Consider the following 16,302-nt stretch of genomic DNA (forward strand, 5'->3'; position numbering starts at 1 on the left):
TAAAACAGAGTGGGATTTAAAACACTGGACTAGTTAATAAGGACACTGTTATGCACAAATGTGTACATATGTACCCAACTCTTCAGACACTCAGCATGGCTAACCTACTGCTTTTGTTCTGTTACTCTGACAGCAAACTCCAGGATTTTTATTTAATTTTTAAACATAGTTTTCCAGCTACTGTACATGTGAATGGTATCTGCTACAACCATTTTGTGCTATATTGTTCCTTTGGAGTCCTAATTATTTTTGCTTTATGCTTGACATATGTTGAGTTAAAAACACCTTATTAATACAAACCTTAGTATTTTTTTAAAAACTGAGAATAAACTCTTTTTCTCGCTTTTATTTATTTTGACCTTCAGGTAATGACAATAATGAATTTGCAATCTGCAGATGTTTTCTACATTAAATCAGGCCTGGATGAACTGATTGATTAGTTATCTGGGGACTGTATTATCTTTTCTGAAGCGCGAAGGGGACAATGCATGTCCCCCACCCCTAGTGATCCTACTCCCCTTGCACACTTTGTGTCCACCTACTACCCTTACCGTGGATCTCAGCATGTGTGTAAAGAGCTCTGGCTGATCCCTTCTTGCATGATCTAGAGGGTACAATCTGACAGTGTATATCTTCCTTCTGGGGGCGGGGGAGGATTTAGGAGATGACTTGAAGTAAGAAATTTCTCTTTTTGAAGTCATAATGGATGCATTTGACTCCACCCTTCGATATATCTTTGTGCCTCCTACTGAAAGTCAATGGGACTTAGGCTTCTTAGTCCCTAAGTGATGTCTGCAAATGGGACTTAGGCTCCTATGTCACATAAGTGCTTTTAAAAATTTTACCCACTGAGTTTTTAGCAAGATGCTGAGCTCCCCAGACTCTGCCGAGGTAATAAGAATTCAGGATGCTCAACACTGTGCACGAAGAAGCCCAAAGTGAAGTAAGATGTAGAAACTGAATTACAGTACAAACAAAACAGCCAACCACCACATATTCAACTCTACTATGTATGATTGTCCATTATTATTATTAGGGTGGGAACAGGAAGGGTTGGGAGGATGGGCAGAAATGTGAGGTTAAAGAAACAAAAAATAGAAGAAGGTTCACTTACCAAACCAAGCCTGTTGTTCTCCTTGAACTTCTATAGCCAATCCGAAGTCTGCCAATTTTACAGCTGCTCCCTTGGATTTGCTAGCTAAAAGTAAGTTCTCAGGCTTTATTCAGAGAGAGAGCAAAAGAGGAAAGGGGGAGAGAGGGGAAATGAGATGAGAACACATCGTAAGTAACTTTTTTCAACATTTACATTTTCCAGTCCAGTATTCAATGATCGGCAATACTGAAAAGTACAAAACTATTTTATAGAGTGAAGAAAACAAACCATGCATTTCCCCTTGAATATTACAGAAACCTACGTCTTTCATTCATTCTAAAGGACCACCTGGCCTGCAAATGGCCTTCCCAATCCTGCACGATAGCAAGACGAAAAGAGATGTGTAGACCTACTGAAGAGATTATGGTGACCTGTGTGATCAAACTTTGTGTTTGGCATCTGCCTTTGTGACACAAAGCTGGCAATCACAATTTACCTACAAAAATGCTGCTGGGGAAAATATAGGTTGGGTCTGATCTGCATGCAGAATTTTTGCAGGATCAGTCTATTACCCGCTGCAACATCATAAACGTGCTTTGCGTCATACAGCAATAACAGTAAGAGTCATGATTTTATATATATATATATATATATATATATATATATATATATATATATATATATATATACACATTTATTTATTTATTTAGAGAATGGATATTAAATAGATTATATAGTGCAATCTCTTCAGCATGGGAACTGTACCTTCTGTGTTTGCACAGTGCCTCGCATGGTCTGTGTTACCAGAAATAGCAACGGCAAGGATAGTAATAATAGCTACTGTTATTGTTGTTGCTATTTGTCATCACTTTTCAATTACAAGTTAGATTCTAGGAAACAGCAAGAAATGACTATTTTTAACCAAATAAATGGTTTTGAACAATTGCCGTACACTGAATATGAGAGTCTTTCTTTTTGTATGGATATATCTACTACTATTGGAAATGATCATTAATTTAGACAGAACACTATTAATGCATGCTTATGAGTTTCAGAAAAAACCGGAAAAGTATGCTTAAAGTATTTTGATGAGGTATTTTGTAAGTAAGGTACTTGGATTTGTTTCTAATATAAATTCAAATGCAACATTAACTTTACATATTTAAAACAGACGCTAAGGAAATGCAAAAGTTAGCATTCCAAATAGTGTGTTTAGTTTAAAATGTGTCTGTGTATGCTGTTAAATACACCCCTTAGAATATACAGGACATCAATCTTTGCAAAGATAAGGCTGCTAGAGCAAAGTTAAGTTTGTTAGAATTTGCAGAATATTGTAGAATTCAGAAAAAATATAGCAGAGACACTAACTGTAGGACCCAATATTCTTCCCCTGACATTTTCTTTTTCCCCCTGACATTAATACATTTTCTTTAAAAAAAAAAAAGAGAGGACATGGCCTATGTTGACTTTAATTACAATCTCCCTCCTGCAAATTTATCCCACTAATTACCTGAAGCATTTCTTGTGTAGGGATGTTAAAAATAGTGCACCAAATCATTACATCTTCTCTTAAAGTGAGGCCCCAATGCTGCCAAGTCTTCAATGTGAGCTTTATTTTAAGCATGTGAGCACCTTCATCAGCTTCAGCTGGACTATACACATGCTCAAGGTTAATAATGTTTGCGAGATCAGGGCCTAAGGCTATAAGCTTTTTGGGAGAGGCTGTCTTTTAGTATATGTCTGTACAGTGCCTAGCACAAAAGGACCATAATGTGAATAGGGCCTTTAGGCATTGCAGTGATTATTATGATGATAAATAACAATGGCTTCTAACAAGGTTCTTCTAAAATCTTGTTCAGAAGTTTATTATTTTCCTGTCACACACAACTTTTATGAACCAAAAACCTAGCAAAGAACTACCTATTCATTGAATGCTATTTACACCAACAGGTATTTTTCTTTTTCTTCTTGCTATTTTTGCGGTAGCTGTATCTAAAAAGGTTTAATCAAAAAGTATTTTTTCACCCTCACTGAATTTAAAAATGGTTGAATGAAACTTCCTTGACTTCTCATCTTCTCTCTATCCCCGGCAAAAAATCAACTTTGGGTTGAGACCAAACATGGAAATTCAGTCCTAAAGGAAGTAGTCATTTTTAAGCAATTACTAAGCATTGAAAACAAGGGATTGGGATTATATGAAAACTGGTCTAGTAATAATGAAAACTATAATATAACTGTAGCTCTTCAGCAGAGTTGCCACCCACCCTCTGGCATTTGTTATGGAAACAGTTAACTTCCAAAAGAAATATGAGAAAGTCATCTAAACGTTCGCCCCATATATGCTAAATCTTACCAATTATTATGTTAAAAACCGTGACATACATGAGATTCAGTCAATACATTTATTTAAAATAAAGATTAAGGTTTCCCAGAATAAAATTTAATCTATTTTTCACTTGAATTATTTCCATCTATTTAAATCATAGTACCCCCAATATTTAAAAAATAATGTCAAAGTTAAAGAAACGTTTAACATGTTTTATAAATATTAATATAAACAATGTCACATTGTCTGTTATTTCTTCATGCCTATTTCAATATATAGCTAACATTCTTAGAGATTTTCAAGCAAACAGAGAGAAATTTGCAGTAAACAACTTAAGGCAATTGATGGTCCTATTTGTTTGTGATCTTCAACAATCCAACACAGTGAAATTTCATGCACTACCAGTTGACACACAAGTCCTAATTCATGAAGCACATACCTATTTTGAATGGGATCACATTGTGAAATGGTATAACTCTTCCCCCCTCCCCTTTTATACAATTAGAAATCTGTAATCTCCGTATTAAATGGGATTAAAGTACTGTAAGCAAATACCATTGTCATAAGATAATAAGTATGTTTCAATAAAAAAAGAAGCAGCACATTTACTCCTATGATAAGAGCAAGAGCCTTCCAGGCAGTATAGTGTGGGACTATGTCCTTAAAGAACATGCAGCTGCCAGTTCAGAATAACAAGAAACACACTAGATATTTATCATGCATGAACTTCAAATGACTAAGGCATATATGCATAACTGGAGAGGAACTGGGAGATTTTACAGCATAATCTTGTGTATCATCCATGAAACTAACAAATCAGTCTGGATCAAAAAGTTGCACTCTGCACTAAGAAAGTCTGGCTGCAGTCATGCATGTAGAAAAGCAGTGATGATTTTAAAAGTTACTTGTAAATAAATTAACACAGAGCTGAGTTTATGGCTTGTGTGTGGAAACGTCTTTATTCATAAAGGTTTTGTGTGGGTTTAATATATCTGGAGCCTGATTTCGATTATTTTTTTCACAATGGGAGTCTGTGGGGGTTGTTAATCACCCTAGATTCTCAACAGAAACATGGCCGCTGATTGCCAGAGCCAACGTAACTTAGATCTTGAAATTTCTACATGCAAGAGCGTTGTGAACTACGTGAAAGAAGACAGCCATTAGTAAGTGTTTTTACCAGCAATTTTTAAAATCCTATGAGACAGTTTTTTCTGGATTGGGTTCTAGATCCATTCCAATACACCAAGGTTCCCAAACAGTGTTCCATGGAGCACTTCCTGGTGGTCATATGGTGCCAGATCACATCTTCATTTCTAGCTGCTCAACTGCATTAAAAAAGAGCTAGAAATATATATATACTTCCCTAAAATGAAGCTAGATCATCCCTCTCATACCAAATGGGAAAGGACATTTTGCAAGCATGCTGTCAGGATACGGATAGGGTTTGAGGAAAAGATACTTCCAAACCCTCACAAGGCCAAGACCATCCCCCCTAGTTGCCTGGCCTCCTACAGTTCTAAGTAGCCTCTCCAGGCTTCCTTGCTGGAGTTTCACCAGATCCTTGTGTGGAGAGAGTTGTGGAAAACTCAATATGGCCCTGGAACGTATTCCCTTCTCTGTGTCACTTCCATGAGGGCAGTAGGGGGCTGATTTTCAGTTTCCTCACGTTTTCATCTTGAAAATGAAATTATTTCAAAATTAAGCACTAATGGGTGATAGGAACAAAGTCTCTCTACTGCTTCCAATTCATTCAGGATTTGCTAAAATAAAAAAAAATCCACAAGTGGGCTGGGGTGGAGAGAGCACAGTTGGGTTACATAAGGGATCATTCTTTTTTCATGCATCTCTAAGAAAATGTCGCTTTATATGAACGGTACATCAAACCATTCCTTATCCTCTCAGTATATATAGCTACACCCCAGTTTCTTTAACAGTGGATTGTACAGTATATACAGTGTGAACAGGCATCTTTAAAGCAGCTGGTCAAATTTCATATCCTTTCAATTAAAGCTGGTGCTGACTGAGACATGTGTTATCCAGCTGCTGAGAAGGATTTGTAGACTGGACAGAGACTTGGCATTGTAATGTTGTCCAAAATATGAAATATGGAGCTCCATAAGAGCAAAATGGAGGATGCTGACTATGCTTTTGGAATCCACCACATCCCCTAGGTTTTCTGATTCGTGTTTTCCTGCATTACAACTCCTTAGATTTATCTAGTGTAGCATTAAGGAAATCTATAAATAAAATAAAGTAACTATACAGCTCTTTGCTGGGGGTGAGAGACGAGGAGAGGGAAGACAATATTTTGATCCTGGTTCTATCATTGGTGATGAAAAATCTCAATCTGGAAAGGAAATTCCACCTCCTTATAATAAAATTCCTTGATCAAAGAGAAAGGCAGTTGGCAGTACGGGGAAAACAGAGACAGAAAGTGAGTGTACTCAAATGAAGGATTGGGTGAGACCTACAACTGCCTTCGGCTATAAAGATGCCACCTTTTTATTTCCTTTTCAAGGGGAACCCATTATTCAGATAGTTTCCATTAGCCTTCTGTATAAACAGACTAACTGCATCTAGGATCTTGGAGACTGAGTGTTGTCTGAGTTTAGTTTTTCTCTTTTGTATGAAGAATGAGAAGTTAGTACCTGTGTTTTATAGACAATCTAGCTTGTCTCTAAGAGTATGTCTACATTGCAATTAGACACTTGCGGCTGGCCTGTACGAATTGACTGAGGCTCGCAGGGCTTGGGCTGTGTGGCTGTTTAATTGCAGGGTAGACATTTTGGCTTGCGCTATAGCCTGAGCTCTGGGACCATCCCATCGTGTAGGGTCCTAGAACCTGGACTCCAGCCAAGTGTCTACACTGCAATTAAACAGCCCCTTAGCCCGAGCCCCGTGAACCTGAGTTAGATGGCATAAGCCAGCCATGGGTTTTTAACTGCAGTGTAGACATATCTATGAGCCATCCAGGAGCAGAAACTTCAACCTCTTTAGTTCCATCTCAAACTTGCACCAGATGTGAGAGGAATTTGATGTAGCAGTTATCTCCAGTCATTTGGAAATCTATGTAGTTAAGACGGGCAATATTCCTCTTAGCAAAGGGAACTTCTTTTCCAAAATTCTATTCTAAATAGTACCACCACTCTGGGAAGAACTCTAACCTTCAAGAACTTTCTGGTCAAAAAACTGCAGCAATTCCAGCTTTAAACAAAGGTGGCCTGTAGCACAGTCATCAGCCACAACAGGAAATAGAAAAGGGTAGGCCTTGGTAGCAGTGATCTCAGGATGGCCATTTACCACTAGGCCATGTGGCCTGCATGTATTAATATGCTTCTCAGGCAGCTCTTTCTAAAAATGGTTTGAAAGTCATATTCATGTTACCTCTGCTGCCCCCCCCACCCCCACCCCAGACAGCTCTGGGGCGACAGAGTGGCATACTGTTTATGTGATTACATTACGTGCTTGAATACTTGAAAAATAACTTTTTTCCTTTTCTTCTCTGTTACTAACAGATGTATAGATAATGACAATCCCTGAGTAGGTTGAGAGGATTTTAGAGGTTCACTCCTATTTTTTGCCACTGAGGAGGGAAAGGAAAATATTTACAGTTTCACTGGACAAGTTTGGTAACCGTAATTGCTTTTTAAATTGAAATTCTATTAAACAGCAACAATTTGTTCAATTAGGTTAGCTATTCCAGTTCGGTAAAGTCTACAAGCAAGTTTATGCAAAAAGACATGCTCATCTCTTCTGCCTTTACATGCACATCTGCAGCAGAACAGTAAGTAGGAGCTGTGTGGTGTGAGATCTGCTCCAACTGTATTACTCACCTTCAAGTCCCGATGGACTACTCCCATCTGATGACAGTGTAGCACAGCCTCCAGGATCTGCTGAATGCAATGACTGCATGCAAACACCAGGGGGCGTGTGTTAGTTCCAAGCTTACACTCACTGTCTGTATACCCTCAGCGAGACTGGGTTAAAGTGCAAAACTAGCAAACAACTGAAGATGTTTTTACACAACCTTCAGAAATGTACACACATCACTCACACAGAGCAGCTACTATCTCAGAAATACCATGCCATGTGAAGGCTTTACCTTATTTTAACCCATTTTGATCTGTACATGGAGTTTGGAAGAAGGAAGGTCAACGTGGACTCCACTTGGTTTAATGGAGAAGTCCTGTTAACGGGGATATGCTATTTTGGAGATTACTGTATTTTAAAAATGCAACAAGTACTGATACTGAAAATGTGTTGATAACATCATTTTTTAAAAAGTTATGTTAAATATTTAGTGGCATTTGTTCCTTTTCCTCCCTTACTTCCTCAGAGCTCTCTGTTGCATTAAAAATCATAGCAGCCATTAAGGTAAAATTACTATAAGTAATGTATTTTAGATAAATTATTAACTTCTCATGTTTTAATTTAGTTGACAATCATCTCTTGCCTGAGAGTTCGTCATACTCTAATGGAGCAATGTGTGACCAGTTGTTCTGCTACTGCAACCCATGGTCTCAGAACAGAAGTGGTGTTTAAATCTGCAGGCTGACATACATCACAGCCAAAGTGCAACTCCAGATGCATACAGAATGATTAATGAAATCCCTTCCAAAATATATGTATCATACCAACCACGTTCAACTAGGTGGGATAAATCCAACACCTTGGAAGGTTACAGGTTTCAATCTTAAAGTAATTACTTCCCCTTTTGCCATGATGTATGTTAGGCCTGTAGACTTGCAAACTGGAAAGAGGTGTCATGCATTATTTATTCAATTAGTCATTTTGAGGGTGAGGAGGATAAGCAAGGGAACATCTCAGCCAACCCACCCTCTTCCCTTTCAAAGTAAAAAAAAACTCTTATCCAATTTATGGGCACCAGATACTGACCTTCAGGTCTCTGTGAACTATGCCATTTAGGTGACAATGATTAACACTTTCTAGAATCTGCTGTATACAATGACTGCAAAGATACAAGGGCAGAATGGAAGGGAGAACATTTTAAAGGCACATAATCACATCAAATACAAAATAAAATAAAATTAAAAAAAATATAAGGAACAAAAACAGAGTTACATTTCCTGACAAATCTTAATTGCACATGGAACTGGAACAAAACAATGCTGAATATAAAAATATTTCCAGATCTAAAACAAACAAAAATAAAAAATAAAAACAAACAAAAAAAACATTTAGCATCTAAAGTGTGATATCATCAGACAGAACAATTTGTGTAGTGTTTTCATTCAGCAGCATGGAGATTTTTAAAGAACATAACAAATCTTAAAAAAACAGAAAAAATTTGGGAGGGCAGTGAAATCCTTAAATGGTTTCTGATGTACTTTCTGAGAAAGTTTACAGTCTGACATCAATATTAACACACAAGTGTTGAAATAAGGAAATGAACAAAAATGAAAAGATACAGAAGAAACAAGAGTAAAGAATTTAAAAAAATAAACAAGAAAAAACAAAACATTTATCATTTTGAATATAATGGTTTCTTGTAGAAAGTATTAATGGGAAAATAAATGTAAATGTTTCAATAAGGAAGTATACATTTTCATTTAAAACAGCAGTGACAACAATAATTTGGTTAGTAGCCACGTGTAAAATGGAAATCAGCATTAAAGGCCCTGAACCAAAATCTTCAAACATGGGTGTATGAATATAGGTTTCTAAATGCGTAAGTGTACAACTAAATGCTGAGAACCCATAGTTCGCATTGAAATAATTACCACTGAAAAATCAGGCCACTTTTATTTAGGTGCTTAAAATATGGAATTAGCAGCATGGTTTTACACATGCAATTTAAAATTTTTGGCCAATCTATAGTGCCAAAAAACACAGCGGAAAACTTTGGTTTTCTACAGTAATGGAATGATTTTCAGACATTTTAAGCACTGTTATAGCCAATGAGAAAGGCTCATTTTTACTTCTCATTGGGTCGAAAATCTGGGACTATATGTACTGTACTTGTCAAAGGGCCATGGATTTGATGCTGATCATATTAAATGTTTTTGCCATGAAATTCAGTAGTTAGAGACAGTCATAAATCAGTAAGTAGAGCCCAGTTCTGAAAACCCTTTCTTACACGAGTAGTCATTAACTCATTTAATTAGTCCTATTGACATTAAACAAACTGCTTGCATGAATAAGGACTACTTAGGTAAGGGTTTGCAGGAACAAGACCTATTTTTATTATAGATCATGCATCTATAAAGCTTATTAGCTATTTCTAAGGACACACACAAACATATACATGGATGCATAATACTCCTGAACACTCCACTTGTTTAATACAGTATATATTTGTATGCACCCCTTTGCATCAGATAATAATAACTTTTAAAACAGAATAATCACCTCAGTTTTTCTTTTCTTTAAAAAAAAGCATAACCACTTTGTGGCATTTGGCATCAGCATTAGAAAATGTGACTGCTTCCACAGAACTAAAGAAATTAGAGTATGCAAAAATTATTCAGTCAGCCCTCCACAACTGCTAATCTCCTCTGCAGCATGTTTTGTCCAGCTTAGTTTTAAATGTCCTGAGCGATCAGGTTTCCTTAGGAGATTATTTTTCAGTCTAATCAATTTCAGTGTCAGGAAGTTTCCTAACATCCTGCCCAGATTTTCCTTTGCTCACCATCATCCCATTACTACTTGTTATACACTCTTGGGACACTGCTAATGTTTTCTCTCTGTCTGCTAAACGAAATTTAAAGGACAGAATATTTGCGCTGTTATTTTAAACTCTCCCAAAAATGTGTTTTACATAAAGTGACTGTGGTTTAAAAGAACAACCCTTACCATTGTAAAGGACTGACTGAATGTTATATTACTACATGGCATCTCTACGTGATTTGATTATTATAAATATATAGAAGCAAAATATCTCGTTAAATTTATTTTAAAAGGAGTTTTCCTACAAAGTTAGCAATGGGACAAATATGAAGAGGTGCATTAGGGAACCTAATGGACCAGAGTGTTTGCAGATTTGAAAATGTCATGAGGTCAGCAGAACACTGAACTGGGGAAAGGCTATGGTACCCTGGATGCCCCTATCTCTAAAGAATCATGTTAAGATTCAGCCTTTTCTTTTCTTTTTTCAATAAGCAGTTGCAGTTACAGCTAATAACTGCAGCTCCACAGTTTGAGCACTGACTGAGAGACATGCAGTCACTACTACTGTTTGTTAATGGGGAAAAAAATGTATCTCAAAGGAAGGAAAAGTTTTTTGGATTCAGAACACTAGTAATATTAAATACGTAGAGCTTTCCAAAATTAATGTGTATTAGAAGCTATATGTCACATTGAAGTATGATTTCCATTCTACAGATGGGAAAATTGAGGCAGAAAGTATCTTTACTAAGGACACAGTGAGTGTCAGAATCATGTTATGATACAAGGGGTGAAATCATGGTTCTATTGAAGGCAATGGGAAATTTACCATCACCCAAACTGAGCTCAAGCCACTAGACCATGTCTATCTTCCAAATCTAACAAAGCCTTGATGGGAACTATAGATGAAGGCTGAATTGCTCTGTTCTAACTGATGCCAAACACCATAAGTAAACATCAAAATAAGTAAATATGCTAGCATAATTAAAGGTAATTGTTAAAATCTAGCAATAAACAACATTTTAGAAATCAAGCACTTACCTGGCATCTGCTTCACTGTAATATTCCCTTGCAACTATATCCTCAAACAGTTCACCTCCAGTGACTCTGTGAAAACAAACAATTTCATTAGGGCCAGAAGCAATGTGGCAAAAAAAGTATCTTAAATTATTATTATGGATATAGCCATTATTCTTTTTTGTGTGTCGTGTGTGTGGAACAGGCGGTCATCCTTATTACAATGCCAGACTTTCCCAGCTAAGTTCACAGCTGGTATAAAGCACGTACAACCCTATTTATTTCAAGGAGCTACAACTGCTTACATTGGGGTGAATTTGATCTATGACTCATGCCATGCCGGAAAAAACACACATAAAATATGAACATGTACAGGCTGCAATAATGTTTGTGTATTTATCTTGCGGTAGAAACTGACATAGGATAAATATATAAAATGTAACTAATACAAAGTATATATAAGCACAAATAAGATCGTCTTAATTTTGTCATAGAGTTCTTTAAAAAAAAAGTTCAAATCCAGCCATTCACCAAAAACCCATGAGAGTAAGGACATGTAAATTCATCAAAAATACGTATGAACAATGATGTCAAGTATGTTCTAGGAAAAAGAGCCAACTTATCAAATCAGGGTATGCACCAACAGGTAACACGAACAAACATTCACAATATACTTTAATGGCCACCAGTTCAACAGAACACTTACGATAGTGTTTAACTTTAAGCACATGAATAGTCCTATTAGAGTCAGGGTGTTTAGAGTTAAACATGCAGTTAAATGCCCTCCAGAATCAGAGCCTTATTTATCAAAAAAACTTTACTGACTTCTCACTAAGCCATAATTACTAAATTGGCAGGCTCTCTCAGTCTTGGTGAGTTCTGCCCCAGTCACCACGCTTGGGAGAAGTTCTGTTCTCCCTCCAGTCGCAGTCCTGAATGACACAGAAGTCCAAAGATATGCTGCCTTCCCCACTGCATCCTTAAAAGGTCCTTTGCCAGCACAAACAGATATCCTGAATTGATTGTTATTCTGTTATAAATACACTACTGTAATCCAAAGGAGTATTTAGAATAATTTATTTTAAATTTTACAAGAAGCATACTTACTTTTACTTGCTTCTGCCCTTTCCACCATAAAATCCCACCTCAGTTTGCATCTCTGTATAGAGCCTAAAAGGACTCCTTGCAAGAAGTCTGAGTTATGTGTCTGCCCTTTCTGTTGGATTTTTGAAAAGTCTTGCCTCCAGTGATCTATGCATATAAGGTGATTCCAGGATGTCAAGTCTTCAAAGAGGTCACATTTCATCATAGTATATGAATCAAGTGAAGCCTCTTATAGCATACTGTGTTAGTAAATTGTCAAACTAGAAATTTTAGCTCTGGGCTTGTCTCCATGTTGTGTTAGACTGCACTAGAGGAGTGTAAACTCCAGTGCACCACCTGATCTGAACATGTTGTGCACAGCCTGACCTGCATGGACCCTGCTTGTGCACACTAAAAGTTCCCCTAGTGACCATTAATGTAGTCCTGTGTACTATATTAATGCACATTAGGGAACTTTTAGTGTGCACCAGCAGTGTCCAGACAGGCCAGTTAGTGTGCAACACGCCAATGCTCACTAGAATTTAAACCCCTCTTGTGCAAACTAACGCACTGTGTAAACAAGCCCTCTTAAGCAGTAGTGGAATATAAGAAACTTGTATTAAAATGATGGGTTTTCAAGCCACTTAAGTATACTGAACTGCATTTTTCTATTTGCAGAACCTAATTGTATTTTATGTGAAAAAGTAAACAGGTAGTGGGGGCTGAATTCTACAAAACTGCATATTTATTTCTCTATTGCTGTAGTAGTTACTTGTGGCTAAACATTAGTTATTCAGTACAATAAAAGCAATTAGCTGAGATACAGGAATGAACTGCTCAGCAAGGAGTAAAGCCCCCTTTGTTGGGGCAGTTTGTTGCCAATTGTATTTTTATTTTCCAATGTCCATTTGCTGGTTGGAATAAATCCCCCGTATTCGAGGCTAACATATTAGGGACTCTGGAGAGCAATCTACTTCATATAACAGAATATTATTTCATAGCACAGTCTGTAGCAAAAACTGTAGGAGTTACATTACATTCACAGACAGGTTGCCTAATTCTCATTTCTCTTCGTCTTCTACCCTCCAGGTGTTTGTGTTGGTTGTTAAGGCACAAAAATACTTAATAAATGCATATGCTCTTTGGTAGCTCCTGTTACATATATTTTTTGTTTGCTTTGTCTTTGGTAAAGAGAAAAGGTTTAATTTTCACTGTAATATAAATGAATAAAAACAAAAAATCCTTTGATCTTGTGCCTCACTAGAACAAACTCTTTAGATCCAAGCCGAAAAGAAAAGAAAAGAAAAAGCTTTTAATCAAAGCAGTTTTTAATTAAAAAGTACACCAAAATGTTGCTTGTTCTAATCAAAATTGAAGAAAAGGGGAAAACGGCTACATATTTACTGACACTGGATGTTTACATGGCATCCCTAGAATAGTGCTATGATATGGAAAACAAAAGCAACAAAAATACAGGTGAAATTTTACTGACAGCAAACAAATAGCCAGAAATTCCTGCATTCCTTCGTCTTAAAGAAAAGACTTAGACTCTTAGGGAACCTTCAACATCATCAGCAGTATAACTGGCCATTGATAGGACAATAATAAGCAGAACAATTAACATTAATTGCTCCCTTCCTCTCACCCTGGCAATTTAGTACCGAAGTGGACAAAATGTATTCCTACCAATGTGTGGATAACTTTTTTGCAAAGACAGACTTATTTCATATATTTTCAGTTGCAAAACAAGTATGTATAACTGAGAGGGGTCTGAGCTGTCACGCATGGAATTAAGCTTTCCCAAAGATCGGGGGTGTTTGGTTCTGAGGTTCTGGTTGCATCGCTAAAGCAATAACATGAACTTGAACCATGATCCACTGTTTATACATCTGGCTGCTTCACTGACATTGTTTTGTTAACGGTAGAAAACTTCCAACTGTCTTATACAGGAATACCGGGTGAAATCAGCTCTCCAAAGTGCTGATGATCAACTGCAGAAATAATTAAGGTTGATTTCTAAAACCAATTTATACAGAGGAAAATTAAGGCAGCCCATATCTAAAACATTAACTTACTAATATTAGGATCTTCTGTTTAACAATTTCTTAGGGCTTGAATAGAGAAAAACTGAAAGTACTGCAAAGCACTATGGAGAAAGGAAATACATCATGTATAGACATTAGGTTAGGTATGTAAGGTTGAAGCTAGCTTCCAGATACGGACTAGACCTCACACTGTGCAGGTGCAGAGTGTGGCACGCATAAGCAAACTGTAAAAAGGGAGCAAACGTGATTCTGACTCTGCACTAGAAAGCTGCTGAATGGCTGCCAAGTCATTCCCTGCAGCAATTGAGACCTAGGAGGGAAACACATGGGTAGGGGAAACGGTCTGCATTTTTGTTGTGTGGACAGTGCCCAGCACAAGGAGGCCCCGATCCAAGGAGCAACTAGGCAATGCCACAATACAAATACTATTACTTCTACTAATAAAAATCAGTGCCTCATAATAAAGTTCACACTTAAACCAGTCTCCTCAGACATACCTTCTGTATTACTAATTTCATCCTTATTTTTGGTGCTGGGTGCTTGATATTTATTGCCTTTCAGTGTGGATGACTATGCATAGCCCTCGACCTTACTTGTGCCTCTGTTTCACTTGCACTGCGCTCGCACTGAAACACAATAACCTTGAACTTCATACTGCATGGTACATAAGGACTGCAGCATCAAGGCCTACAAAACATACTTTGACTTCCTCCTCCCTTCATAATGGCACAAAATCAAACCAATCTGCCTAAAATCTTACATGTGCCTCCACAGTCCCCCGGAGAAATGACTATGGTTAACAGTCGTGGGGAGAATGCAGTGCGGAGAGCTTTAGAGGGAAGGAATCTGGCGGGGAAGGGCAGCTGTATTTCTTCACCTTTCCCACATAAGGGCCAAAGGCTTTTATATTACTATGAAGGCCAGGAAAGGGGAGACACAGAGGATTTCTCTCTTCACTTCCCACAGCAATTAGACAGGCATGGATGTCAGCAGGATCTTTAGGTGCAGAGGGTGTGGTCAGTCATGAGGATGTGGAGGAAGGAGTGAAGTGTCTCCCAGGGTTACGTTCCAGTTCTGTCCCTAATTCTGAATCCACAATATTCATGGAAAGAAACTACCTCCTTATGCTGACAATCCTAGTGTATCATAAACCTACGCATCGACATTCTCTTTTTATTAAAGGAGCTGTGATAAGAATAAGCACGCCATTGGGATTTCATTGAAGCCCTCCTTCTGAAAACTGGGTATACTGTTCATGCCCAAGCAGCTGTATTTTCTGGTGTTATTATTGCCGCTAAATTAGTATTGTTTAAGTGAATTGGGCGGAAACAATTTCTCTTTTCGCAGTGTATCTATAAATGGTTATTCAGTCACTTTGGAAGCACAAGTGTAACCCACATGCATACACTGCTCCATTTAGTTGCACGAGTAAGGGAAAACAAAGTAGGGTGTATACACAATTTCTTGTTTCGGGGACTGTGTGTGTGTACAGATTTACCAGAGCCAGGTGCGATACTCCCCTGCAGGAGCCAGAAATCATGGGTGTAGCCATTGCTAAACATTCTCAGTAGCCATTTCAAAGATATATAAAAAGCTTTCATTGCAGGACATACCCATAGTCACCATCTGAAGGCTCAAACAACTGGAGCTTAGTGAGAAGACTACAAAATAGGGAAAGTTGGAGCGAGCCAGGGAGAACTCAACAGCTAAACGATGCAGGGATAAGAGCTGTTCACTGTCTCAAGACTGTGGCAAATCCTTTGGATCCAGACAGTGTGCAACCTATCTCACTGTAAACCAGAGGAGGAGACTGGTAGTTATCACTGGTTGTGAGAGTTGAAGACTGTTGCTGCTGATGAGCTGCAATAGTCAGAACCATTTCAAATATTGGTTGCAGGTTGTTCATGGTTATTAACTGTTACTTCTTGACAAATTGTGGGTCACACTTTCTCTCTCAGAACTGTAACTCTGTGTAATGTTAAATCTTTGTACGGAAAGGACTGAGCTGTGGCCTGAACTTCTGCAGAGGAGCGGGCTGAAATGGTGGCAGGAGCACTGGAACTAGAAGTGCTGACGTGCTTTCCATCATGTACAGGTTTTACAGGTTTGTTCAA

At 37.7% G+C, this 16,302-nt stretch overlaps 1 protein-coding gene across 22 annotated transcripts in view; it reads right to left on the minus strand.

Moving 5' to 3' along the window:
* The window catches only part of CAMK2D (calcium/calmodulin dependent protein kinase II delta), a 250,983-nt gene that overhangs the window by 70,868 nt on the left and 163,813 nt on the right, over positions 1-16,302 (minus strand). For 12 of the 22 annotated variants that reach the window (XM_074950779.1, XM_074950770.1, XM_074950766.1 and 9 more), the window contains exons 5-7: positions 11,085-11,150; positions 8,316-8,388; positions 1,115-1,217 (exon numbers count right to left, since the gene is read on the minus strand). In XM_074950779.1, coding sequence (XP_074806880.1) covers positions 1,115-1,217; positions 8,316-8,388; positions 11,085-11,150 — 242 coding nt within the window. Of the gene's footprint in view, positions 1-1,114; positions 1,218-7,252; positions 7,326-8,315; positions 8,389-11,084; positions 11,151-16,302 lie in introns of all 22 variants that reach the window. The other 10 variants (XM_074950780.1, XM_074950772.1, XM_074950761.1 and 7 more) reach the window with 1 other exon arrangement.

This window comes from Natator depressus, chromosome 4, assembly GCF_965152275.1.
Source record: "Natator depressus isolate rNatDep1 chromosome 4, rNatDep2.hap1, whole genome shotgun sequence".
NCBI classification, from domain to species: Eukaryota; Metazoa; Chordata; order Testudines; family Cheloniidae; genus Natator; species Natator depressus.